Source organism: Alexandromys fortis, unplaced genomic scaffold (genome assembly GCF_014885135.2).
Source record: "Alexandromys fortis isolate MF-2015 unplaced genomic scaffold, M_Fortis_MF-2015_v1.1 scaffold_58, whole genome shotgun sequence".
Classification (NCBI taxonomy): domain Eukaryota; kingdom Metazoa; phylum Chordata; class Mammalia; order Rodentia; family Cricetidae; genus Alexandromys; species Alexandromys fortis.
The window spans coordinates 4353643-4376837 of NW_026067940.1; the positions used below are offsets into that span (position 1 = coordinate 4353643).

The following is a 23195-nucleotide window of genomic DNA, read 5'->3' on the forward strand; positions in this document are numbered from 1 at the left end:
AGTTTATATTGTGCTGGGGAATGAACCCAGGGCTAGGAAAGCACCCTACCAACTGAGCTACAGCCCCAGCTCTGAGCCCTTTGTTTAGATTCTGAAACAAAAATTTAATGCTACATAATATATAATTTATAAAATTTATAAAATGTTTTCCCTCTACCTAGTTTACTCTCCAATAGTTATGTGACATAAAGATACTCTCAGATTATAGGAAATAAAAGTTTAAAATGGCAGTGCTTTGTCTATGAAGAATAAAAGCAGGTCTGAAATAAGTCCACTGTCTGTATTACAGCTAGGGCTGAAAACTGCCCCTCACTCTGCCAGAAATACCAGCTTACCTAGACGGGCTCTTGTCCTGGGTCCTTGCATCTGACTCCGGAGTTCAGGCCTCAGGTGAAATTTCTTTGCTTCATCAACTAGATCCCTGCACTGTAAACTGCAGCGGATGAAAGGCTAAAATACAGAAGACATTTCTAATATTAAGAACAAAATGACATGAAGAAGCATTTACTTATGTCAACACGGTAAATAATGGTCAGTAAGAATTTTTTTTTTTTTTTTTTGATTTTCGAGACAGGGTTTCTCTGTAGTTTTTGGTGCCTGTCCTGGAACTAGCTCTTGTAGACCAGGCTGGCCTCGAACTCACAGAGTTCCTCCTGCCTCTGCCTCCTGAGTGCTGGGATTAAAGGCGTGCGCCACCACCGCCTGGCGGTCAGTAAGAATTTTAAGGGAAGCTGAGCATGCTGGCCTCACACCCTGGCAGGCTGACACAAAGGACTGCTGAGATTTCAAAGCCAATATAGGGCTACATACTGAGTTCTAGGCCAGCCTGATTTAGAGTGAGACACTGTCTCCAAAAGACAAGATGCATGCTTTCTTTTGGAAAAATAAAATCTTCTCTGAAATAATTTCCCCAAAGCCCTCTCCACTTCCCTACCTTCTTCGCCTCCCTTTCTTTCCCTCTTTTCATCCTTTCATTCTGACAGGGTCCCTGTAGGCCAGGTTGTCCCTGCCTTCACCTCCTGAGTGCTGAGATTACAGGCATGAATTCATCATTAGCCCAGTTACGACATCTATTCCCAACAGTGCTCTATATGGGTCGAAGATGGCTTACTTTGGTAAATTCCTTGCCATGTAAGCACAATGACCTGAGTTCCATCACCAGAACCCACATAAAAACCCAGACAGGGTACCCTGAACGTGTGATCCCAACACCAGCAGAGAGACAGGTAAATCCCTGGGCTTGTTGCCAGCCTAATCAGAAACTCTAGGTCAACCAATAAGAGACCATATCTCAAAAATCAAGGCAGATGGCCTGAGGAATGGCACCCACAATTGACCTCTGGCCTATGTGTACATGCGTATGTGTATACACATACACCCACATAGAAAACAGAACTCTGTTTTAGCATCCGCTTCCACAGATTCTCTGTGCCCTTCTCTGTTAGCTCTCTGGTTCAGAAGATTGGCCCATATAAACTGTGTCAGTCTCCATACTGGGATGAGTCCCACTGAAGGTCCAGACTCCTCTCAAAACAGTGGTTCCACCTGCTTTTTCCCCTCAGGTTCTGAAAACCACTTCTCCACCCAGGCTATCCAGACTGAGAGCTGTTTCTCCAAACTTATACCTTTGTAAACAGCTCCTTTATATCAGTATGCCCTCCTTAGACTGTACCATGTGGAGAACACCATCTGTTTCCTGTTAGGATCTCCAACTCATATAAGCTCTTGTTTATTAGCTTGACTCCAAGATATTTTCAGTAATGCATTGGAAAAGTAAATAACAGCAAATATTGTTGTACAAGACGTGACTCTAAAAGCTTTTATATATGAATACTGGCAGCAGCAATGTATAAGGGGGGTAAAGTAAGTTCTGTTTCACAGGAAAAAAATATGAGGTCATCACCCTCAAAGCCACAATATAAAGACCTAGATAGAAGGGTGTGATTGGTTTAGGAAACACGACAATGGGTGATATCTGTGAGGTGTTTCCAGAAAGGTTAATGTGGGTCACACTACCTCACGGGCTGGGGTACCACACCTAACGAAAAGTCAGCTGAGCACCAGCACCCCTTTCTCCGCCTCCTGACTGTGGAGGCGAGGGACCCACTGCTTCGTGTTTCTTCTGCCATGCCTTCTTCAGGAGGGCTCTTTTCACTGTGACACCCTTCTCCCTGAACTTTCTCGGGGATTTTGTCACAGAGAGAAGAAAACTAGCAAAGAGATGTTTTAAGAAAGAAATCACAAATAGCAAAAAAATGAATTTGAGATATGACACTAACTGGCCTGATTTTTCTTTTTCTTCTTTTTTTTTTTTTTTTTTTTTTTTTTTTTTTTTTTTTTGAGACAGGGTTTCTCTGTAGCTTTGGAGCCTGTCCTGGAACTAGCTCTTGTAGACCAGGCTGGCCTCTAACTCAAGAGTTCTGCCTGCCTCTACCTCCCAAGTGCTGGGATTAAAGGCACGCGCCACCACCGCCTGGCCTCCTGTTTTTTGTTTTTTCTTTTAAATTTTGGGGGAGGTCCCTACCTTTTATTTATTTGATTGAGACAAGTTCTCATTTAGCCTAGGCTGGCCTTGAACTATCGATCCTCCTAGCTCCATCTACCAAGAGTTGATATTATAGGCCTTCATCCCAACAGACCTAGCAAATTTTGTAAACTAAACAATTAAAAAACCATTTTTATGGTTAATTTTCAAAACGACTGAGTCCTGGCCAAGATGGGCCTTGCCTATATGTTATAAATCAGTGCTTGCCAAAATACAGTTATGCCAATATAGAATCACTTGGTAAGAGAGAACCTCAATTAAGGAACTGCCCCCATCAGATTAGATGTGCAGGCCATATCTTTTTTTTTAATTTATTTATTATGTATATAGTGTTCTGGGCACCAGATCTCATTATAGATGGGTGTGAGCCATCATGTGGTTGCTGGGAATTGAACTCAGGACCTCCGGAACAGCAGTCAATTCTCTTAACCTCTGAGCCATCTCTCCAGCCCTTGCAGGGCATTTCTTATTAGTGACTGATGTGGGAGGTACCACTTCTTAGCAGGTGGTGGCCCTGGGCTGTATCAGAAAGCAAGCTGAGCAAGTCAATGGGAGCAAGCCAGTAACAGTGTTCCTCAAGGTCTCTGCTTCAGCTCCTACTTCCAGGTTCCTATTCTAAGCTCCTGCCCTGGGTTCCTTGCCCTCCCCAAGCTGCTTGTGGCCATGGTCTTTATCACAGCAAAGGAGGACAGCACTCCAGAAAACACAGATGGTATACATATATATGCCAGCAGCCATGTCAGGGCAGCAGGTGGCAACTGTCTTCAGGAGATCAGCCCACCCAGAAGCAAAGTTCTGATGGGTAAATCTCTGGTAGGCAAAGCCCCGAAAGCCTCGGCACCAAAATGCCTCTTGCTACTGTTGTGTCTTTGCATGTTTGCCACTGCCATTTTATCTGGTGTGTGACACTACATTAGGTCAGTGGGATCTCCCACGCCCATTCACACTGAGATCCGTCTGCCGCTGCCTCCTAGAGTGCTGGGATTAAAGGTGTGCACCACCACCGCCCGGCCCTGTGGATTATTTTTATAGATGATTTTTTTTCTTAAACTGTACTGTTTAAAGTGTTGCCCATACCCCTGATAAAACAAAGGCTGCAGAAGAAGAGAGAAAAATAGAACAAGGAAAAGTCACACAGCTAGTTTCTCTTAAGGAGCCATATAGACTGTGGCTTAGGTTAATGATTAAGAGAAACAGTTGAGTCCCAGAAGCCAAGCTAACTCAAGTTCTTTACATCTTAATGTTGGGAGATGTGTTTACAGGTTTCAGTATGCATTATAGCTCAAACAAAGTCTTAAATAAAATTTAAGAAAAAAAAATAATTACTTAAGGTTAGGTTAAGATGATTTTGTTAATGGCTTTGAGGTAGAAAATCTTGGAAAATGTAAAGTTTAGAAAGACACCCTTTAATCCAGGTGGGGTGGTAGCACATCCTTTAATCCTAACACTCGGGAGGCAGAGGCAGGCGGATCTCTGTGAGTGTGAGGCCAGCCTGGTCTACAGAGAGAGTTCCAGGACAGGCTCCAAAGCTACAGAGAAACCGTCTCAAAAAAACAAAACAAAAACAAAAACAAAAAAAGGGCACACTTTACTCACTTTAATAGCTGAGTGAGAAACTCATTGAGGTCAAGAAACAAGAACAATGACAGCGTGGCTATTGCTGGAGTCATACCTTTTTTGCTAGGATGGGTTGGTGATCAAGGGTGATGATCAATTCCTTGTAACCATTTCTGCCCTCAGCTTCCTAATATAGACAAGTGTTGACTGTTGACAGAGGGTATGCACCCTGAGGATTTAAAGTAGCTGACTGATTTGTTTTTCATATAAAAACGTCTAGATTTGTGATTCTTTTAAGATTCCTTATAAGATTATCTTTTGAGGTAAGTAATAAAGTGATTGATCCTTTCTTTGTAACCACAAAATGCAACTTGCCAGTAAAAGAAATACTGAGAAAAATGCCTTGCTTGCTTACACTCTATTAATCTGTAACAGGTGCTTGGGTATGAATGTATGTGGATTCTTGGGAATAATTTGTTTTTCACCTGTAATACGTAAAATGTTTAATCATGTAAGGGATATGGAAAACACTCTGTTTTTCACTTGTATTCATTGTAAAGATAAACTTGTATGTAGCCATGTCGTAATTTTTATATTGTTTGAAAGATTCTACTCAGGTATATAAGCTGTAAGGGAAAAACATATACGAGATAAGGAAAACCAGGAAAGTTACAGAAGAAAGACATCAAGAGAGACTGGGGAAACATCAGAGTAGAAAGAATAGAAAAGGAATAGATTAGAACAAAGATAATAAAACAAAGAACTAATTTGGCCCTCAGAAAAGTCCTCGTGTGTGTCTGTCTGTCCAGTGGTTCTCCTGCTCTGCAGCTCCCCTTCAGTGTCTCTGACCTGCTGAAGGCTTGACGTTCTCAGCACCCTAGGTGAGGTCCTGACATGTTGAAGGTGTGTGTGTATTGCTGACCCTAGGGAGTTAAGTTTTTTCTCCCTCGCCAGTCCCAGAGAATTAAGTTTTACTCCCTCAGATAGAAAAGTCAAGAGCTGCTGAAGGCTGGTCCTTACGGTAACAGTATATATCAACTATAAAAACGTCACCACAGAGAACTTGTTAGAGAAAGAGTTTAAAGAACAACAGAAAGCTCAACTGCATCAAACTAAGTACATCAGATTTACTAGAAGTGAAATCATGGTTTGCTAAGCAAAGTAACTCTCCTTTTTTTTTTTTTAGAACAATTTATGAAAAAAAAATGTTTAACAGAGAGGAAACACAGTTCATTATAAAAGCCTCAGAAGCACATAAAACAAAAAGATAACAAAGCACAAATTTAAATTGTGAATGTTCACTTGACAGAGCCTGACTTGACAAGCATTAACGTTCCTTACGCCTAGGAAGTTCCCAGCTCTACCTCTTCAGCATTCCCGCTGAAGGGAACCAAGTGGCCCTACATTAATACTACTGGTTCCTGATTATACACACTAAGTGTGGAGTTAGTGGAGGTTCTGGATAACCGAGATCCTGACATGACTTACCTCAGCATCTATCACATCAGTAATGTACCTGGGGGTCAGCAGGGGCATCCGAACATACTGTAGGAGGTCAGGCAAGGATTCTTCTCGCTCCTTCTTGGCATGCTTCACCCAGTTGATGACGGCCTCAAAGACTGGCTCTTCAGAATCCACCTGCAAATGTATAATTGCATGTCATGGGTTTTTCCATTCCCGGTTAGAAAGCGTCCCTGAATCTAAAAACAGCCATGCTTACTTTTTCTGTTCTGTTCTCTGTCCTCCATTACTATTATTTCCCACCTTCCAGAGATGTGGAGGTGCTGGAAAAACAATCTTTCCAGATACAGAAAAAGAATTATATGTAATTTAAAAAGAACTAGGACAGACAGCATATAATAAACCATCAGACACATGTTGGCTTTTTTTTCAGAACTGTATCCATTCTTGAATTTTTTAATTAAAGATTTTTATTTATTATGTATACAGGGTTCTTCCTGCATGTATCTTGCAGTACAGAAGAGGACACCAGATCTTATTACAGATGGTTGTGAGCCACCATGTTGATGCTGGGAATTGAACTCAGGACCTCTGGAAGAGAAGCCAGTGTACTTTACCTCTGAGCCATCTCTCCAGCCCCCCCCCCCATTCTTGAATTTTTATCTAGTCATTTCTGCAACTTCAGTTAACATGGGAGAGGAAACCTGTTATCTTTATTAAAACTAAAATACTTTGCATTTATAGTTGCCTCTGTAGCAGGAATTTCACTTTATCATCATAAATAATGCTATAGCTTTCAAAGTATGGTCAGTCAGCATTTAAAAAAACTATTAGATTCTGTGCTATTTGTGATATATAGCATGATATATATATTTATATACTGAAATGTTTATTTATTATATATATACTTGGGAACCTAGATTATACATGACAAGTAGATAAAAAGACACACCCTCTAAAGCCTGTACTAGGCCACCAGGAAAGCAATAGGTACAACATCTAGGATTTTCCAAAGTCAGACACCTATGTGTAGGCCCTATATTCATTCTCTCTGCAGTCTCTGTGCATATATAATCTGAGTCATCTGTCAGAGCGTTAACTGTGGACAGAGGAGAGCAAACAAAAACACCATCTTGCACACTGTTTCCCAAGAACTGTGTTACATTGGAAAGCAGACACAATGTGCATGTTCTACCATGTGATGGATTTACTCAGCTTCTACTAAGTGCCAAGCACTGACTTCACTGCAGCAGACTACATAAAAGTGGACAGATCAAATACAGTTCTTGTAGGCCAGGCTTGGCCTTCATCTTATGGGCTCGTCTCATCCTTCCAGGACTATCAACTATTAATTAGTAAACTCTGGCTGTGATTAAAATTATATAGGAAAGTAGCAGAGACATGAGACAAAAATAACAAGGATAGGATAAAAGAGTAAATTATTAAATCTACTTTAAAAAACAAGTATTTTAAACTGGTATGAATTTTTGTATACTGATACAAATTTAAGATTATTTTTGTTAGAACATACTCCATATATATTTCTACTTTTCTTTAGGGTGTTTTTGCATATTGATACAAATAGAAGGTTATTTTTGCTACACTATACATATATATATATATATTTCTACTCTTAAGACATTTTTGTATATTGATATAAATTTAAGATTATTTTTGTTATACTATATATGTTTCTGTTCTTGTTTAAGGTGTTTTATTTTGCAGCTCATTTAAAAATGTATAATTAAGAAATACAGCTTAAGCCGGGTGGTGGCAGCGTACGCCTTTAATCCCAGCACTTAGGAGGCTGAGGCAGGTGAATCTCTGTGAGTTTGAAGTCAGCCTGGTCTACAGAATGAGTTCCAGGACAGGTTCCAAAGCAACACAGAGAAACCCTGTTTCGAAAAACCAAAAGAAAAAAGAAAGAAATACAGCCTAGTAGTTAGTCAATTATAATAATCAAATTTGTAGTTAGATTTGTTTTCAAAGTTAAACACAGATATATTTTAGATAGATAGGCAGTCTTCAAACACTTAAGACTTATAGTATATGGCATTTAAGGCTTTTTAATAGCTGGGCAGTGGTGGTGCATGCCTTTAACCCCAACACTCAGGAGCCAGAAGCAGGTGGATCTCTGTGACTTTGAGGCCAGCCTGGTCTACAGAGTGAGTTCCAGGATAGGCTCCAAAGATATGCAGAGAAACCCTGTGTCAAAAATCAAAAAAAAAAAAAAAAAGATATTTTAGTAACCTAAGACTTTTCATGATAATGAGACACATCTGCTCCTGTCAGCACCAATTTACTTAAAAAAAAAAAAGGGGGGGGGGGAGATGATGGGCATCGAAAAACCTCCATATGGAATTTGCTTTTATTGTGGCAAGTCAGTCATTGGGTAAGAAACTGCCCTTTCCTTGACAGATGACACTACGCTGTCTAAATTGGATGAGCAGGACACAAAAAAAGGTGACTGCTGAACTCTGCTAAGTCAAGGTATGACAATCCTTCAAAAATCCTGCTTCACAGAAAAGCCTGTCAGACATTTTGAACCTGTAGGCCAAAGATGGATACACCAACATTGCAGAGGAACCTTGGTGGCTGTGCAGGCAGCCAAATGCTTCTGTCATTTCTATAGCTTTGGAAGTTTTTTCTCTGCACTTCCTGCTTACTCAGGTAACAGTACTATTAGATCCTTCCTGGGTCTCTGATGGAGCTGAACACGAGATGTTGTAGTTACAGTTTTCCTTGTTACCAAATTCAGAAAAGAAACTCACAAAAGAGGTATAAAATGTATGAAGTTGAGAGACATAAAAGCTTAAATTGTTTATCTAAGAAAATGTTTTGAGGTCTAAAAAGATAGTTTGCGGTTGGCAATAAAAGTTAGGACACAAAGTAAATTAGGTACCACTTTAGACACACCAAGAGAGACTGGGTTAGAGCAATTTTTCTGAATTTGCCAAATGCAAATGGACTGGACATTGTGAATGTAATCCTTACTTGATATTTGTTCTTACTGATCTACTTGATATCTTATTTGATATAGTTTTACTGTGTTAGAGTTTAAATCTTTCCTTTTTATTCAGACAAAAAGGGGGAAAGTTGGGGGTTATTCAATCACATTCTAAACCCAGAATTTCCATTTGTGTTAAATAAAATTAACCTTGGGTCAGGAGGCTGAGTTAGCAGTTAGTTGATAAAAAATGATCAAAGAGCATCAGAGGGCATCTGGAAGAGATAATAAGGAGGCACCAGGAGTAGGGAGGGATTTCATTTCTGTTTTAGCAAAGCAGGACACTCTTTTGGAGACACTCCAGCAAGGAGAGAAGGCTCGCTGTTGCTACTCAGCCTCTGAGTTGGCAGGTTGATGCCAGCCTTTGACTCTCTAGTCTTATTTATAAATAGAACGACAGAGATTCAGTTAAAGCCACCTTTCATGGCAGCAACAGAACTGTGGGAAGAGAATTCCCACCAGGCTGCGGCCTGAGTAGTCAGATTATGGCCAGAGAAGCAGGTTGGTAACTGTGGAGTTGCAATTGCTGGTTGAAATAGTATTAGATTAAGGTACAGCCAACTGTGCCAAAGTTAAAACAACCGGCAGGTAAGTCAGGAAAAATCTCCCTAAAGTAGTAAGCTGAAATTTGATGGAAAAGTAGCAAATAGCCAGGAAGAATAAAAAAGAGAGTACTCAAGGGCCAGAAGTGGCAGCATACACTGGTAACCCCAGCACTTGAAAGGCTGAGGCACGAGGGTGGCTACACAGTGAGTTCAGCGCCAGCTAAGAATGTAGAATAAGATCTCATCTCAAAATCCCTATGAGCACTCTGGGAAAAAAAAGAGTGCACCCAGAAGTTCTGGCCCACCTGTCCTCTCACAGGAGTGGCACTTAACTAAAACAAAGAGTCCAGCTTCTTAGATGTACTAGTTACATCCCTAAACCCAACAACAACATGCCCCATGGCTATCAGACTAGACAAAGGAATTTAATCCATCTTGAAAGAATTTTCTATCACCCAACACTAACCTAGAACAAAAAGAATTGGTACTAGGGGACATTTTAGCGTTCTAGTCTAGTGAAAGGAGGAAGGGTGGTGACAGAGCTGGGGTTAAGCACCGGACTTCTGAGGGCATCAGAAAGAGCAACTGATATCTTTTGATACTGCTGCCCTGGTCCAAGCAGGACAGTATCAACATGTTTGCAAAAACTGCTGGGGTGACCATGGGGAGAACACTCCGAAGAGCTAGGGCTAGAGGACAGGTTCAAGTCTTCTCTGGTAAACCAGGCTAGACTTCAGCTATGGTAGTTCTGGAGAAGCATGTGGAAGATCAAGGCAGTCATCTTACACGAAGCTGGGGAAGATGCAGGACAGCCATTATTAAGAAAAACTGTCTTTCTGTTTAAAACAAGTAAATTAAAATTGTGGAGACACTGCTAAATGTGGAGAGAGGTTAATGATTCATAATGGGGAAAATAAATTCTGCACAAAGACCTTTTATTAGGTCAGACAAGACACTGTCAATTAATGCTTGAGATAGTCCTGTGCAGTAAGAGCTAATATGATCTCTATTTTATAGAAGATAAAAACAAAGGCTAACCATGAGATAACACATCACAGATGTTAGAACCAAGTCTGACTGCAAAACCCATGCTGTTTCAGTCAGTATGATACACTGCTTCCCACTGTCTTTTAGCCTTCTTTTTTTTTTTTTTTCTGTTTGTTTGGGTTTTGGGGGAGGGTTTCGAGGCAGAATTACTCTCTGTAGCTTTGGAGCCTGTCCTGGAACTAGCTCTTGTAGACCAGGCTGGCCTCAAACTCACAGAGATCCGTCTGCCTCTGCCTCCCAAGTGCTGGGATTAAAGGTGTGTGCCACCACCTGGTCTTGAACCCCTGAACCTCATGATACCACCTTCCCACTGTCAGTTATGGAACTGCAGACGGCACCACCGTGTGTGGCTCCTATTGTTTTATTTAGTAAGAGGAAGTGCTATTTATCAAGTGGAAGTCAAGACCTCTGGTTGTAATTCTGAGCTGGTTTATAAACCAGGAAAAAAAATCTTTTGTTGTCATTCCTAAAAAAAAAAAAAAAAAAAAAAAAAAAAAAAAAAAAAAAAAAAAAAAAAAAAAAAAAAAAAAAAAGCAAAGGCCAGTCTTAATATATAGGAAAACTACATAAAAGAATGCTCAAGTTGTTTTTCATCTTGGCCTGAATAGTTAGCTATTTGCTTGTTCTGTTCCATTTTATTTTATCCAGATTCTACAAGAGGTCCAAAATGATGTTTTGTGCTAATATCCTGATGAGGACAGTCAGAAACAAACTGGGCAGCTGGTGGTGAGCTCACAGCTCTACGGTGGGGGAAAGGTCTTGAGAACACATGGTCTGTATGGGGTGATGATGGTGTTGTTAAAAAAAGGGTCTCATGGGGGCTGGAGAGATGGCTCAGTGGTTAAGAGCACTAGATGTTCTTCCACAGGTTCAATTCCCAGCACTCACATGGCAGTTCACAAGTGTCTGTAACTCCAGTTTCAGGGAGTCTGACACTCTCGTGCAGGCAAAACACCAATGCACATTAAAAAAAGAAAAAGAAAAGTAGGTCTCTCCACTTTAATAAAGGGGGAGGGGGTTGTCTCATATAGCCCAGGCTAGCCTGATACTATGTAGCAAAGAAAGGTTTTAAACTGGTTGTCTTCCTCCACTCCTAAGTGCTGGAAATACAGGTCCAACATATCACATGCAGCTTTAAAATTTGTCCTTTTATTTTCTTTCCTTGGTTCTTTGAGACAGAGTTTCTTCTGTAGCCCAGGATAGCTTTGAACTTCCAGCTCTACCTCCCAAATCCTAGACTTACAGATGTGTAGCACCACATCTAGCTGACTGCCTGGACTTGAATCCTGGCTCTATACTTTAATAAATCCTCATCAATAAACGTATACTTAAAACCTTTTATTTTGTAACATAAAAATTCATTTTCTAGCCAATTCAGGACAAAGACCATTTGATTTACACAAAGTATATCACAGAGTTCTTTTCTCCTATGGTGCTTTTTTCATTTATTCTTTCTTTCTTTCTTCCTTTCTTTCTTTTTTTTTGAGACAAGGTCTCACTATGTTGCCAAGGCAAGCTCATGATTCTCCTGTCTCAGCAGCTTCTTGAGTACTGAGACTACAGGTATGCAACAGCAAACCTGGATTGGCCAAAGAATTTCTTTAGGTAGCAAACTCTACTACAGCATATATATTAAAAAAAGTATTAAACCAAGCCTGATATTTTCTAATGTATCTCATCTAAACTGAAGAACAGAAGTTTGGTAATTATTTCAGTGAAGAAAAAAACCCAACAGGTACATAGAACACAGCACTTGGCTTTGAGTATCTTTCTAGAAGCTACTAACTAAAGATCTAGTCCACTGGAGATTAAAGCTACCTGCTTCAAAGACACCCATCAGCCCTCTATTGGATTCTTCACTCCCGTTTTCAGTCTAACCATACCTATATACGACAAACAAACTACACAGCTGGTGGGTGAAAGTATAGCATAGAAATTCACCTAATTCCCAATTTCTGTTTATTTAATCTTTACCACTGGAATAAGTATATTTGATAAAGGAAAAGGAGCAGATTTTTTTCCTTCACAAAATGCAAATAAACTAAAACCTTTGGCAATAATCTGGGTATATGATTATGAAGCCGTAAGGTGGACACAGTGAGTCCACCTGCTCTGTAATTTTTGTAATGGCTCAGTTTTAAAGAAACTGTAACAGAAGCCAAAGCTGTACCTGAATTTCATCGCACTTGATTAGCTTTTCCACCTCTCCTTGACTCAGCAGAATGAACTCTTCATGCTGCACCACCTCAGGAAAATGCTTCTGGCTAAAAACCTCAGCTGCTTGCATCAGGTCAACGCAATTGTGAGTTTCAGCAAAATCCCTGATACCCAGGCAATTAGAAGGGTCCAACTGACTTTCTAAGAACTCACAGCAGGCTTGTTTCACACCTAGGACAAACATAGGCAGTGAGCAGACTTCAGGATACTTGGCCAAGTGTGAAGTGGCTGCACATTCTTGGATCTTAGCATCTTCTCTACATGTTATCAGAAGAACACTGGCTCCACACCTTAACATACAAATTAGAAAATTTATGGTTAAGGCATTCCAATATTATCTCTGTCTTATGTACTATGTCACTTTTTAAAGCCCTTTATATCTGCCTTTGCTTCATCTCTGAAATGAGTGTAGCAAGTCCAACCTAGTTTCCAGGACACTCGCGCCATCAGAAACTGTAAATTCTTAGCTACCGGAACCCATCTAAAAACAGCCACTAAGTTACAACACTCTCATTTTCTACTCTATATAAAGTTTTGTTTTCAGATTTATTTATTTTTATTTTATGTATATAAGTACTAGGTTTTCATGTAGGTAAATGCCCCGTGGCATGCAGTGCCCAAAGAAGGCATACTTGTCAGATCCCTTAGGACTGGAGCAAAAGGCAGTTGTGAGTCACCATGTTGAGTGTTGGGAATTGGACCCAAGTTCTCTGGAAGAAAAGTGCTCTTAAGTACTGAGCCATCTCTCTAGTTCCTATATCAAACTTATTTTAAAACTCCAGTGAGGCTGGGTATGGTGGCAAACACTTTAATCCCAGCACTTGGGAGGCAGAGACAGGTGGATCTGTGAGTTAGAGAACAGCCCGGTCTACAAACCAAGTTCTAAGACAGTCAGGGTGTAACACAGAGAAACCATGTCTCGAAAACCAAACAACCTCTCCGGTGAGGAAAAAGAATCCCATAATTCTCTAACGGGGAAGTCAGAATAGACGCTTGGGATGCGGCGTAACAGAAGAGCAGCTCTGCCCGTGCAGCAGCTCAGCACAGGCCCTGGGCTCAGTCCCTGGCACTGGAGAAAAGAAAAAGTGCAATGCATGAACCCAGGTCTTTTTGTTTGTTTTTCTGAGGCAGGGTCTTACTATGTAGCCCTGGCTAGCCTGGAACTTACGATGCAGACCAGACTAGACTCAAACTCACAAATATCTGCCTGCACCTGCCTCCTGAGTGCTGCGATTAAAGGAGTGTGTCACATTATCTTGCATAAACTTAATTCTTAACTTTATAACTCTGTACTGAGGGTGTTCCACTTTACTTCAATCTTGTATTACAAGTGGAGAATGTAGACTGGGCAATGTGGTTTGTGCCTGAAATCCCAGCAATTCAGAAGGCTACCAAGGATCATAAACTCACAGCCAGCTTGAACTACACAGTGAGACTTACCTAAACAAGACAAAACAAACAGTAAGAATGTTTCAATTATGTGGATATACATAATTGGAGGTTAAAAGAGACAGACTGGCTAGTTGTCCTGGCCCACAACTAGAATCCTAGTATTCAAGAGGCTGAGGCAAGAAGACAAAATTTGGACCAGCGGGGATACAGCTCAGGGCCAGCCGTGTCTATACAGTGTAGACCAAAATAAAAGATAAGTACACACATACACAAAAACAAAACAAAACAACAAAACAAAAAAAAAACACAGACTGGAAACTGGAAGGGGGCATCATTAATGCAGTGAAAATTAAACTATAACTGTTATGCATTAATTTAAATTTTATTTTAATTATTTATTTTTGAGACATGGTGGCACATGCCTTTAATCCCAGCACTGAGGAGGCAGAGGCAGGTAGATCTCTGTGAGTTCAAGGCCAGCCTGTTCTACAGAGTGAGGTCCAGGAAGACCAGGCAGGTTAAGCAGAGAAACCCTATCTCACCCCGCCCAAAGATATAAAAAGGTTTATAACAACAAGTACTCTTAGGCTCTACTCCCACAGCCAACCAATGACAAGGTAAACAGACAGCATCTCTGCAGGCAATAAATGCTATCAGTTTCTTGGCAATTCTTACATGAGTACTATGTAAGTATGTATGCATGTATGTGTTAAGGAAATGTTTTGTTTGGTTTAATTATCTCTTGTGTATGGGTGCTTTGCCCACATGTATCTGTGTAGCATGTTCATGCCCAGTGCCCAGAAGAGGACATCAGATTCCCTGGAAATGGAGTTACAAAGAGTTGTGAGTCACCAAGTGGGTGCTGGAACCCAAACACAGGTCCCCCTGAAGATCAGCTCATACTCTTAACCACTGGACATCTCGTCAGCCCTTTGGTTTGGTTTTGAGACACAGTCTCATTTTATAGATGAAATTTGCTTGAAACTCACACAATCCTCCTGTCTCTGCTTACTAAGTGCTAGATTACTGCTGTTAGTCACCACACCTGACTCTTCCATATTTTCACAAACAGGAAAAGTTTAAATGTTTCTTTTACAAGAGCCAAATACTCATATTTGGAGAGTTTCTTTTGCATTGTTCTTAAATACACCTGATCTTTCAAGCTCCAAGATTCAAAAGTCATGCCTCTAGATGGGTCTCTGAAAGTCTCTTGGTTAATTCTACATCAATAAAAAACACTTCCAGGGCCAATGAGCCATGAATAAGGGCACATTTTATGGACTGTACCTTTCAGCTGAAGTAGACAGGCTGCAGGGAGCAGTTCTTGAACATTCTCCACTGTCACATGTACTGTTTCTGTATACACAAAGTCCAACAGGATTTCCATGGTAGAAGCAGTTAACCCTTGAATGTCAACATATGGCTTCCCCTTCTCTGAAAGCTGAAAATTCATGAAGTAGAAAAGAACGATCTTTTAATTCTTCAAGATACTGATATAGACCTGTGATCTCAGAGCCTTAGGGCAGAGACAGGCAGATCCCACCACTCATTTGCCAATCAAATGACAAGCACAGTTTAGTGAAGAGACCCTGTCTCAAAAGTAAGGTGGAGAGTGACGAAGGACATCTGACAATGGCCTCAAAGGGTGAGCACACTTAGGCCCACATGTGCTCACACACACAGACACCTACCACAATCTTATGTACTTCCATTATTAACTAAATGGCTTTATCATCTTTGATTTCTCCATCAGCCCAGAGAGTAACAAAAAAACATTCTTTACAAGATGAATCCCACATACAAAGAAAAAAAAAAATCATTAGTGGTACATGTTGTCTTTAATCCCAGGTAGAGGCAGCCAGATCTCCGAGTTCAAGGCCAGCCTGCTCTACAGGAGTTCTAGGACAGGCAGAGAAGCCCTATTTAAAAAATAAAAAATTTAAAAAAGAAAAAGAAAAAAAAAAGAAAAGAAGAATGAAATATGTATGAGAAGAAGTGAGTTATTTTATAGTTATATATACTCTATAAATTTCTCAGCAACTTTCTCCAAGATGACAGCAAACAGGACATATGCAATCAACAGCTAGCAGTCTCAGCCCATGCCATGCTCAGCACTTCTGGTTAACACCGCTTACCCGCTAAATGCCAATGCTCTGGGGACAGACATTATAGACACAGTACAGGCTAGAGATCTGTGCTGTTGTGTTATTCAAGGCAGTTTTTTAATTAGCCTGGGCTAGCCAGAATGACCTGACAGCTTTCTATTTCTACCAGCCTTCTGCCTGAGCAAAGGACTTGAGAACCAGGCTTTACAGTCACAAGCTGCAGAGACAAGCCCACCTGTATGTAGCTCAAGCTCTGTGTGCGACAAATGTGGCATTGTAACTGGACACATAAAAGAGTTATTATGATACTTCCTCTTCTATCTGCTTCTAGCAACTACTTCTTCATTACAGTGACGGGAACTAACTAAAGAAAATCTAAAGAGTCTTATCATAGCCAGGCATGGGTGGCACACACCTATAATCTCTGTTGAGGAGGCTGAGGCAGAAAGATGGAATATTTCAGACCAACTTGGGTATACAGTAAGATTCTGTCTCAAAAACTGATGCACACATGCCAAACCAGAGGGTTGGAGATGGCTAAAAGTGCTTACTACTCTTACAGCACCTACATCAGGAGGCACCACCACTGATACTCAGCTCCAGGGGACCTGACACCCACCCTCTGGACTCTAAGGACACCTGCTTGAATATGATGCACATAAATTCATGCAGGCAAACACACATACATTTTTAACTCTTTTTATTTTTTTTGATTTTTTTGAGACAGGGTTTCTTTGTAGCTTTGGAGCCTGTACTGGAACTAGCTCTTGTAGACCAGGCTGGCCTCAAACTCACAGAGATCCGCCTGCCTCTGCCTCCCAAGTGCTGGGATTAAAGGCGTGCGCCACCACCGCCCGGCTCATTATTTTAACTTTTAAAAACAAACAAAAACTAAAAATTCAGCATAATGAAATATTCAAATATATATCTAGCCAGGCAGTGATGGCACATGACTTTAATCCCAGCAGATATCTCTAAGTTCAAGACCACCCTGGTCTACAAAGTGAGTTCCAGGCCAGGCTCCAAAGCTATAGAGAAACCCTATCTTGAAAAAAACAAAAACAAAACAAAACGAAACTACAACAACAAAAATAAACCAAAAAAGAAAAAGACATATGTCTAAGTTTAAATACATAATAATTATTCATATATCTTAAACTTAAAAGTATTTATAAATATTTGCTCAAATATTTTTATTTTTACTTTTTAGAAACTTAAAAGAAACCACCCACTTTATTGTAATGAACTCACAAATAAAAGTATCACACAGACAGATTAGCCAAACATTTGCCCAGTCCCACATTCTCTATCTCAATGAACTTCCAACATAGTTAGGATGGCCATTCTGAAGCTGTGGCACTTCCCTTAGGGTTTTATACTTTCATTATCAATTACAATTTTATTCACTTATCCACCATAAAACAGTTTAAACCAGAAAATCAATTAGCTTTATATTCTTCACAACTCACGTGCCCTGCATGTGTGGAGGCCAATGGGTTCTTTTCTTCTACACTTATGTGAGTTCTGGGGATCAAACTCAGGAGTCACATCAGGCTCCTTATAGGCCTAGCCATCTCGAATGTACACAGACAGACACACAAAGGCCAGACTTTGTTCTCTCCTTCCATCATGTGGGTCCCAGGGATTGAAATCAGGTCCATCAGATCTGGTGGTGGAAAGGATCTTTACCTGATGAACCATCTTGCTGGTCATGTTTTTGTTGTTGTTGGTTTTTTAAATTAATTTTGTTTTTGGAGAAGATGTCTCATAAAGCCTAGAATGACCTAAAACTCTGCATGAAGGCAAGAATGGTGTTGAACTTACAGCTTTGTGTATGATGACACTCACTAGACCAACTAAACTACATCCCCTGTACTTGTTTGTGGTTTTTTATGAGACTGGGTCTCACCATGAGGCCAGCCTTGAACTCCTGATCTTGTTTTCACCTCCTCATGCTGGCATTACAGGCATGTGCTAAGCTAATATTGCACAGCCATTCATTATATTCACTTCTCACTTGAAATCACCCTTATATCTACATTGGTGGAAGGAATACTCATTTTCTATGATTATTGGTAATTTAAAAGAGGATGCCAGGGGCTGGAGAGATGGCTCAGAGGTTAAGAGCAATGCCTGCTCTTCCAAAAATTCTGAGTTCAATTCCCAGCAACCACATGGTAGCTCACAGCCATCTGTAATGAGATCTGGTGCCCTCTTCTGGTCTGCAGGCATGCACGCAGGCAGAACACTGCATATATAACAAAATCTTTTTTTAAAAAAAGAAAGTTATCACGTCTGTTTTAGAGCTCATTTGTTTAACTAACACATTATACAAATTCACTGGTTTATCAAACTAATTTTGTTTTTTTTATTGCTGAGTGTTTTTGAGATGGGCATAATTCTATAGCTCACACTGGCCTCAAATTTATGGTGATCCTTATGCTTCCCAAGTGTCGGCATTATAAATGTGACACAATTTCTGGTTTCAAAGTTTTATTTTTTGTTTTTGTTTTTCTTCAAGACAGGGTTTCTATGTAACTTTGTAGCCCATCCTGATCTTTGTAGACCAGGCTGGCCTTGAATTCTGGCTCTACATCCAGTGCTGGAATTAAAGGTGTGCGCCATTACCGCCTGGCTTCTGGTTTCAAATCTATATTTTTATTGAAAGCTTGTTAGGAAGTTCTAACAGAGCAGGACTCCTACACTCTTGATGGTCTTCTGGTGGGACACATCTTCGACTGAACAGCCCCTTCAGAAGCTACCCAACCAAGAGTAATGAAAGAAAGGGACACTGACCTAGCTGGCCAGAGATCAGTCTCATCACCACCACATGCTAGTGTGCTCTATGACATAAGAGAATGACGTGCACTTACCTCACTAGTGAACATGGCACAGAAATAGTCACTGCAAGCAGCCAGCACAATCCGATGGGCAGGGAAGTCTTTCTGCTCCACCCTCAGTGTCACATCACAAAGGGTGCTGCTCTTCCTGAGGGAGTTCATTGAGTTGAGGATGGACTTGGCGTGAGTGTTTGTCATTATGTCTTTAGGGGCCATAATGCCGCCCATCAAGCACTATGAAGGAAGAACAGAGGGATCCTTGGACAATACAGCTACATGAAAGATCATATCTGAAGAAATGAGAAAATGAACACACGCTGAGCTGTACAAATTAAGGAACTAAAAAAAGGGCTTCCTTCAACACAAACAGCCATGTACAGAGCATTCCTGACCCTGGCTCCACTACCACAATCTCGCTAACTTCAGCAAGGTACCTCTTCTGCCTAGGAATTGTACTAGTCTACATCTTTGGATTCAACCTAGCGAGGAGCAAAATATTAAAAAAGTATTGATTTTGAACATGCACAGACTTTTTATTACTTTCCCTAAATAATAACACTGTCTTATTCAGGGTTATTATTGCTGTGATAAAAATAAAACAAAAACCAAAAAAACATAATCAGAAAGGAAATTGGGAGCTGGGTGTGGTGGCAGATGCCTTTAAATCCTTGCACTCTGGAGGGAACTCTGAATTCAAGGCTAGCCTCATCTAGAGAGAGAGTTCCAGGACAGCCAGAGTTATACAGGGAAAGCCTGGCTCAAAAAACAAACAGGGGGCTGGAGAGATGGGTTGGTGGTTAAGAGCACTGGCTGTTCTTCCAGAAGACCCAGGTTCAATTCCCAGCACCGACATGGCAGCTCATAACTGTCTATAATCCCGGTTCCAGGGGATCCGACATCCACACACAAACAAATGTGCACATAAATAAAAATAAATACATAAAAATGTTTAAAAGAATAAAGAATACAAACAAAAAATAAACAATGTGGGGAGGTAAGGGTTTATTTGGCTTACATATCCTACATCACAGTTCCCTGAGGGAAGCAGAGGTAGGAATTCAAACCAGGTGGGAACTGATACTCCAGGAGGTAGGAGCTAATCCAGAGACCCATGGAGTGATGGCTTACTGGCTTGTTCCTGATGACTTTCTCAATTTACTTTCTTCCTTTCTCTCTTTCTCTCTCTTTTTCTTTTTGGTTTCTAGAGACAGGGTTTCTCTGTGGAGCCCTGGTTATCCTAGAACCCGCTCTGTAGACCACACTGGCCTTGAGGGCACAGAGATTTGCCTGACTCTGCCTCTCAAGTACCAGGATTAAAGGAGTGCACTATTTCTTTGGGTTTTTGTTTTTGTTTTTTTTTTGTTTTTTGTTTTTTTTTTTTGGAGACAGGGTTTCTCTGAATAGCTTTGGTGCTTGTCTTGGAACTAGCTCTTGTAAATCAGGCTGGCCTCGACTCAGAGAAACCAGTGCCTCTGCCTCCTGAGTGCCACCTGGCTCAGCCTACTTTCTTCTCTTTCTTTTTTTTTTTTTTTTTTTTGAGTTGACTGTTTGCTGTGAAGCTGACACCAGCAAACCAGAATCATAGCTCGGCCTACTTTCTTAATAGAACACAGGACCGCCAACCCAGGGGTGGCACAGCGAGCTAAGGCCTCCCCCATCAATCACTAATAATTAAGAAAATGCCCTACCAGCTTGACTGCACCCTGATCTTCTACAGGCATTTTTTAAACTAAGGTTCCCTCCTCTCAGATGACCACAGCGTGTGTCACACTGACATAAAACCAGCCAGCACAAAACAACAATTTTACTGTTTTCGGTACAGTAAGTAATCCAGAACTGCCTTGATGTAGGATGTGCACGGTGTCTATGCAAATGCTATGCATGTCCTTCCTCATGACTTCAGAGCCAGGTGTGCTGCTATATATATCCCCTGTCATCCAAGCACTCGGAAGACAGAGGGAGACCACTGCAAGCTGGAGGCCTAGTCTACACAATGAGTTCCTAGCCAGACAGGCTCCATGTCAACAAGCCAAACCAAAGACCAGCACACTCAGATTTTGGTATCTGGGGATTCCTGGAACCAATTCCCTATGGGTATCAGAGAATAACCAGAATTGCAGTGTTCGCTTGTATGCATCCGTTGAATAGTTACGTATTTGGAAGGCAACAAGAAGAAGATTTTCCTGAGTGGACAGACTTTAGTCACACTATTTTCCTCCTCAGAACACTTTCTGGGGAATGCGATGGAAGTGGTTATAAAAACAAACTTTTACTTGGGATGCAAAACTTCCTGAAATGGACCAAGAAAAGAAAGACACTCTTCTTCCAAAGTTCACATTCAGAATTTCTGAAAAGTAAAATTGAGGTTTGAAGTTCTCACCTTTTGTTTAGTTACATCAAAAGCACTCTCGACCCTCCCTCCAACAACTTTGCAACATGTATTTTACAAAATAGGGGATGATTCTAGAAAGTAAATGGTTTTTACTCTTAAAACCTTTCCTTAAGTCGACATAGTTCCAATTGTGAGCTGCAAGAAACTCTGGGGATTTGCTGACTTCTCAGAAGTAACTGAAGATTATGAAATTTTCCTGGTGTCTTGCTACAGGACTCAGCTTGTGGCTGGGAACTTAAGGTTGGTGTCAAAAGTGACAATAACCTCAGGATAGCAACCTCTCTCCCAGCACAGGAACGGGCATTCTAGAACTGCTAATATTTGAAAAGAGGGGTTCCATTCTGAACGGGGGAGGGGCACCACATTCTAGAATTCTAAAATTTAAAGAAAAAAAAATAATGGAGTTATCCCCCAGCTAACGCCAAGCTTGCCTTCATCAAGTATTAGAGCGACCTAGGTAGGCAAGTGGTTAGATATTCGGTAATCACGGAAAACTCCATCTGTATCTTGGTGGCTGTGTCTCCTGGTTAGGTAGGGACTTAACGCGTGCCAGAACCAAGGAAATCAATCAAACTGCACTAAGCCTTCCCATGGTCAGCATATACCTCTGTGGTGGAGCATCCATGAAACTCTATTTGGGATATTCCCAGTGTATCAGAAACCAAGGCATCAGAGTACTTAACAAATCGCCAACATACACGTTAAAGAAGGATCTGCATCCTCATTACAATGTGTTGCGGTTTGATTTTTTTCAAGATCACTTGGCGGGGGGTGGGGGGGGACGGGGGAGGTGCCCTACAAGGGGAAATGAGGTCCATTATAATTTGGGAGGGAAGGAATGTCATCTCACATCCATGCACGGATATACTAAGCACCTCATTAGTCCTCTGAAAAAACTTCTTTAAAACGGACAACGTAGACCCCAATGCGTTGCTTGCACCTATCTTTCGAGAAAGCCCACTCTAAGCTTGGGAGTGTGTAGCTCTGCTTTATTAAATAAACTCCTTAACTGTTTCTCGGCGGAATGCTTTCCTTCCAGGTGAAACCTTCTCCCGGGGCAGACAGGGGCTGCTCCACAGAAGCTGAGACCGCAAGCGCTAACCCCGCGGCGCCGCACCGCGTCTCCGCCGAACCCGAGGGGCACCGGGGCTGGGGAAAGGCCGCGCCCCAGGCTGAGGGCAGAAGGGGAAGGCAAGGTGTTATGGCCGCACCCACTCACCTGGGCTCTGTGGCCGCCCGAGCCGAAGGGCTGGACACGGGGCTCACAGGCGGCTGAGCAGCCGGAGCGCCACCGCCGCCGCCCGGACCAGCCGCTGCGGAGCAGTCTCTGTGGTACTCCAAGCTCCGGGATCGGCAGCCGCGCGGCGTGATGACGTCACACCGCGGGCGGGGCGGCCCTCTCCCAGGTTACGTCACGGTAGGGAGGCTTAGTCGAGAGGCCCCGCTCACCTGAGGGGTCAAAAAAAAAAAAAAAAAAAAAAACGGAGAAGAAATAATGGAAGGGTGGACGGAGTGGGGAGGGCCGCGCGGGAGCGTGGGCCGGAGGCGAAGGTTCCGAGGGTGGCCGTCCCCACGCGGCACGGCAGGCGGTTGCGTAGGCTGCGGCCCCCTCACACTCAGCAGTCCCAGGCAACTTCCAGAGTCTCCAGGTCAGTTGAGAATAATCAGGCTGCCTGTCGCCATGGAGATGACCACACGCCTCTGGGTCCTAAATGCGCCTGTCACCGTGAGGTGGTTACTTCTTCACTCCTAATCAAGAGGAAGGAACTAGTGGATTGACTAACCTACCAGAAATTGGACACAGTGAGGGAAATTGCAAAGGACACCCAAGTCATCTCTACTGCCCTGACTGGCCACCATGTCCTTCATTAGTGCTGAATTTTTAAGAATTTTTCTTTTCTTGCCTTGTGGCTGAGAAGGGAAAGATATTTCTTGGTTTATCTTATATGAATGACCAATTGGATTATCCTGCCTTTCTCTGTACAACATTTGGTTCTGTTGGTTTTTCGAGATAGGGTTTCTCTGTGTAGCCCTGGCTTTCCTGGCACTTGCTCTGTAGACCTCGAACTCACAGAGATCCTCCTGCC

General features: G+C 41.7%; 1 protein-coding gene across 2 annotated transcripts in view; it reads right to left on the reverse strand.

The window, feature by feature from the left end:
* Klhl12 (kelch like family member 12) overlaps positions 1–22935 on the reverse strand; it is a 43070-nt gene extending 20135 nt beyond the window's left edge. Inside the window, exons 1-6 of one of the 2 annotated variants that reach the window (XM_050147668.1) lie at positions 22328–22935; positions 18750–19006; positions 15059–15212; positions 12333–12550; positions 5591–5740; positions 336–450 (exon numbers count right to left, since the gene is read on the reverse strand). In XM_050147668.1, the coding sequence (XP_050003625.1) occupies positions 336–450; positions 5591–5740; positions 12333–12550; positions 15059–15212; positions 18750–18944 (832 nt within the window). In that variant the 5' untranslated portion in view covers positions 18945–19006; positions 22328–22935. The remainder of the gene's footprint in view (positions 1–335; positions 451–5590; positions 5741–12332; positions 12551–15058; positions 15213–18749; positions 19007–22327) is intronic. The other variant, XM_050147666.1, reaches the window with a different exon arrangement.
* Between the last annotated feature and the right edge of the window lie 260 nt (positions 22936–23195).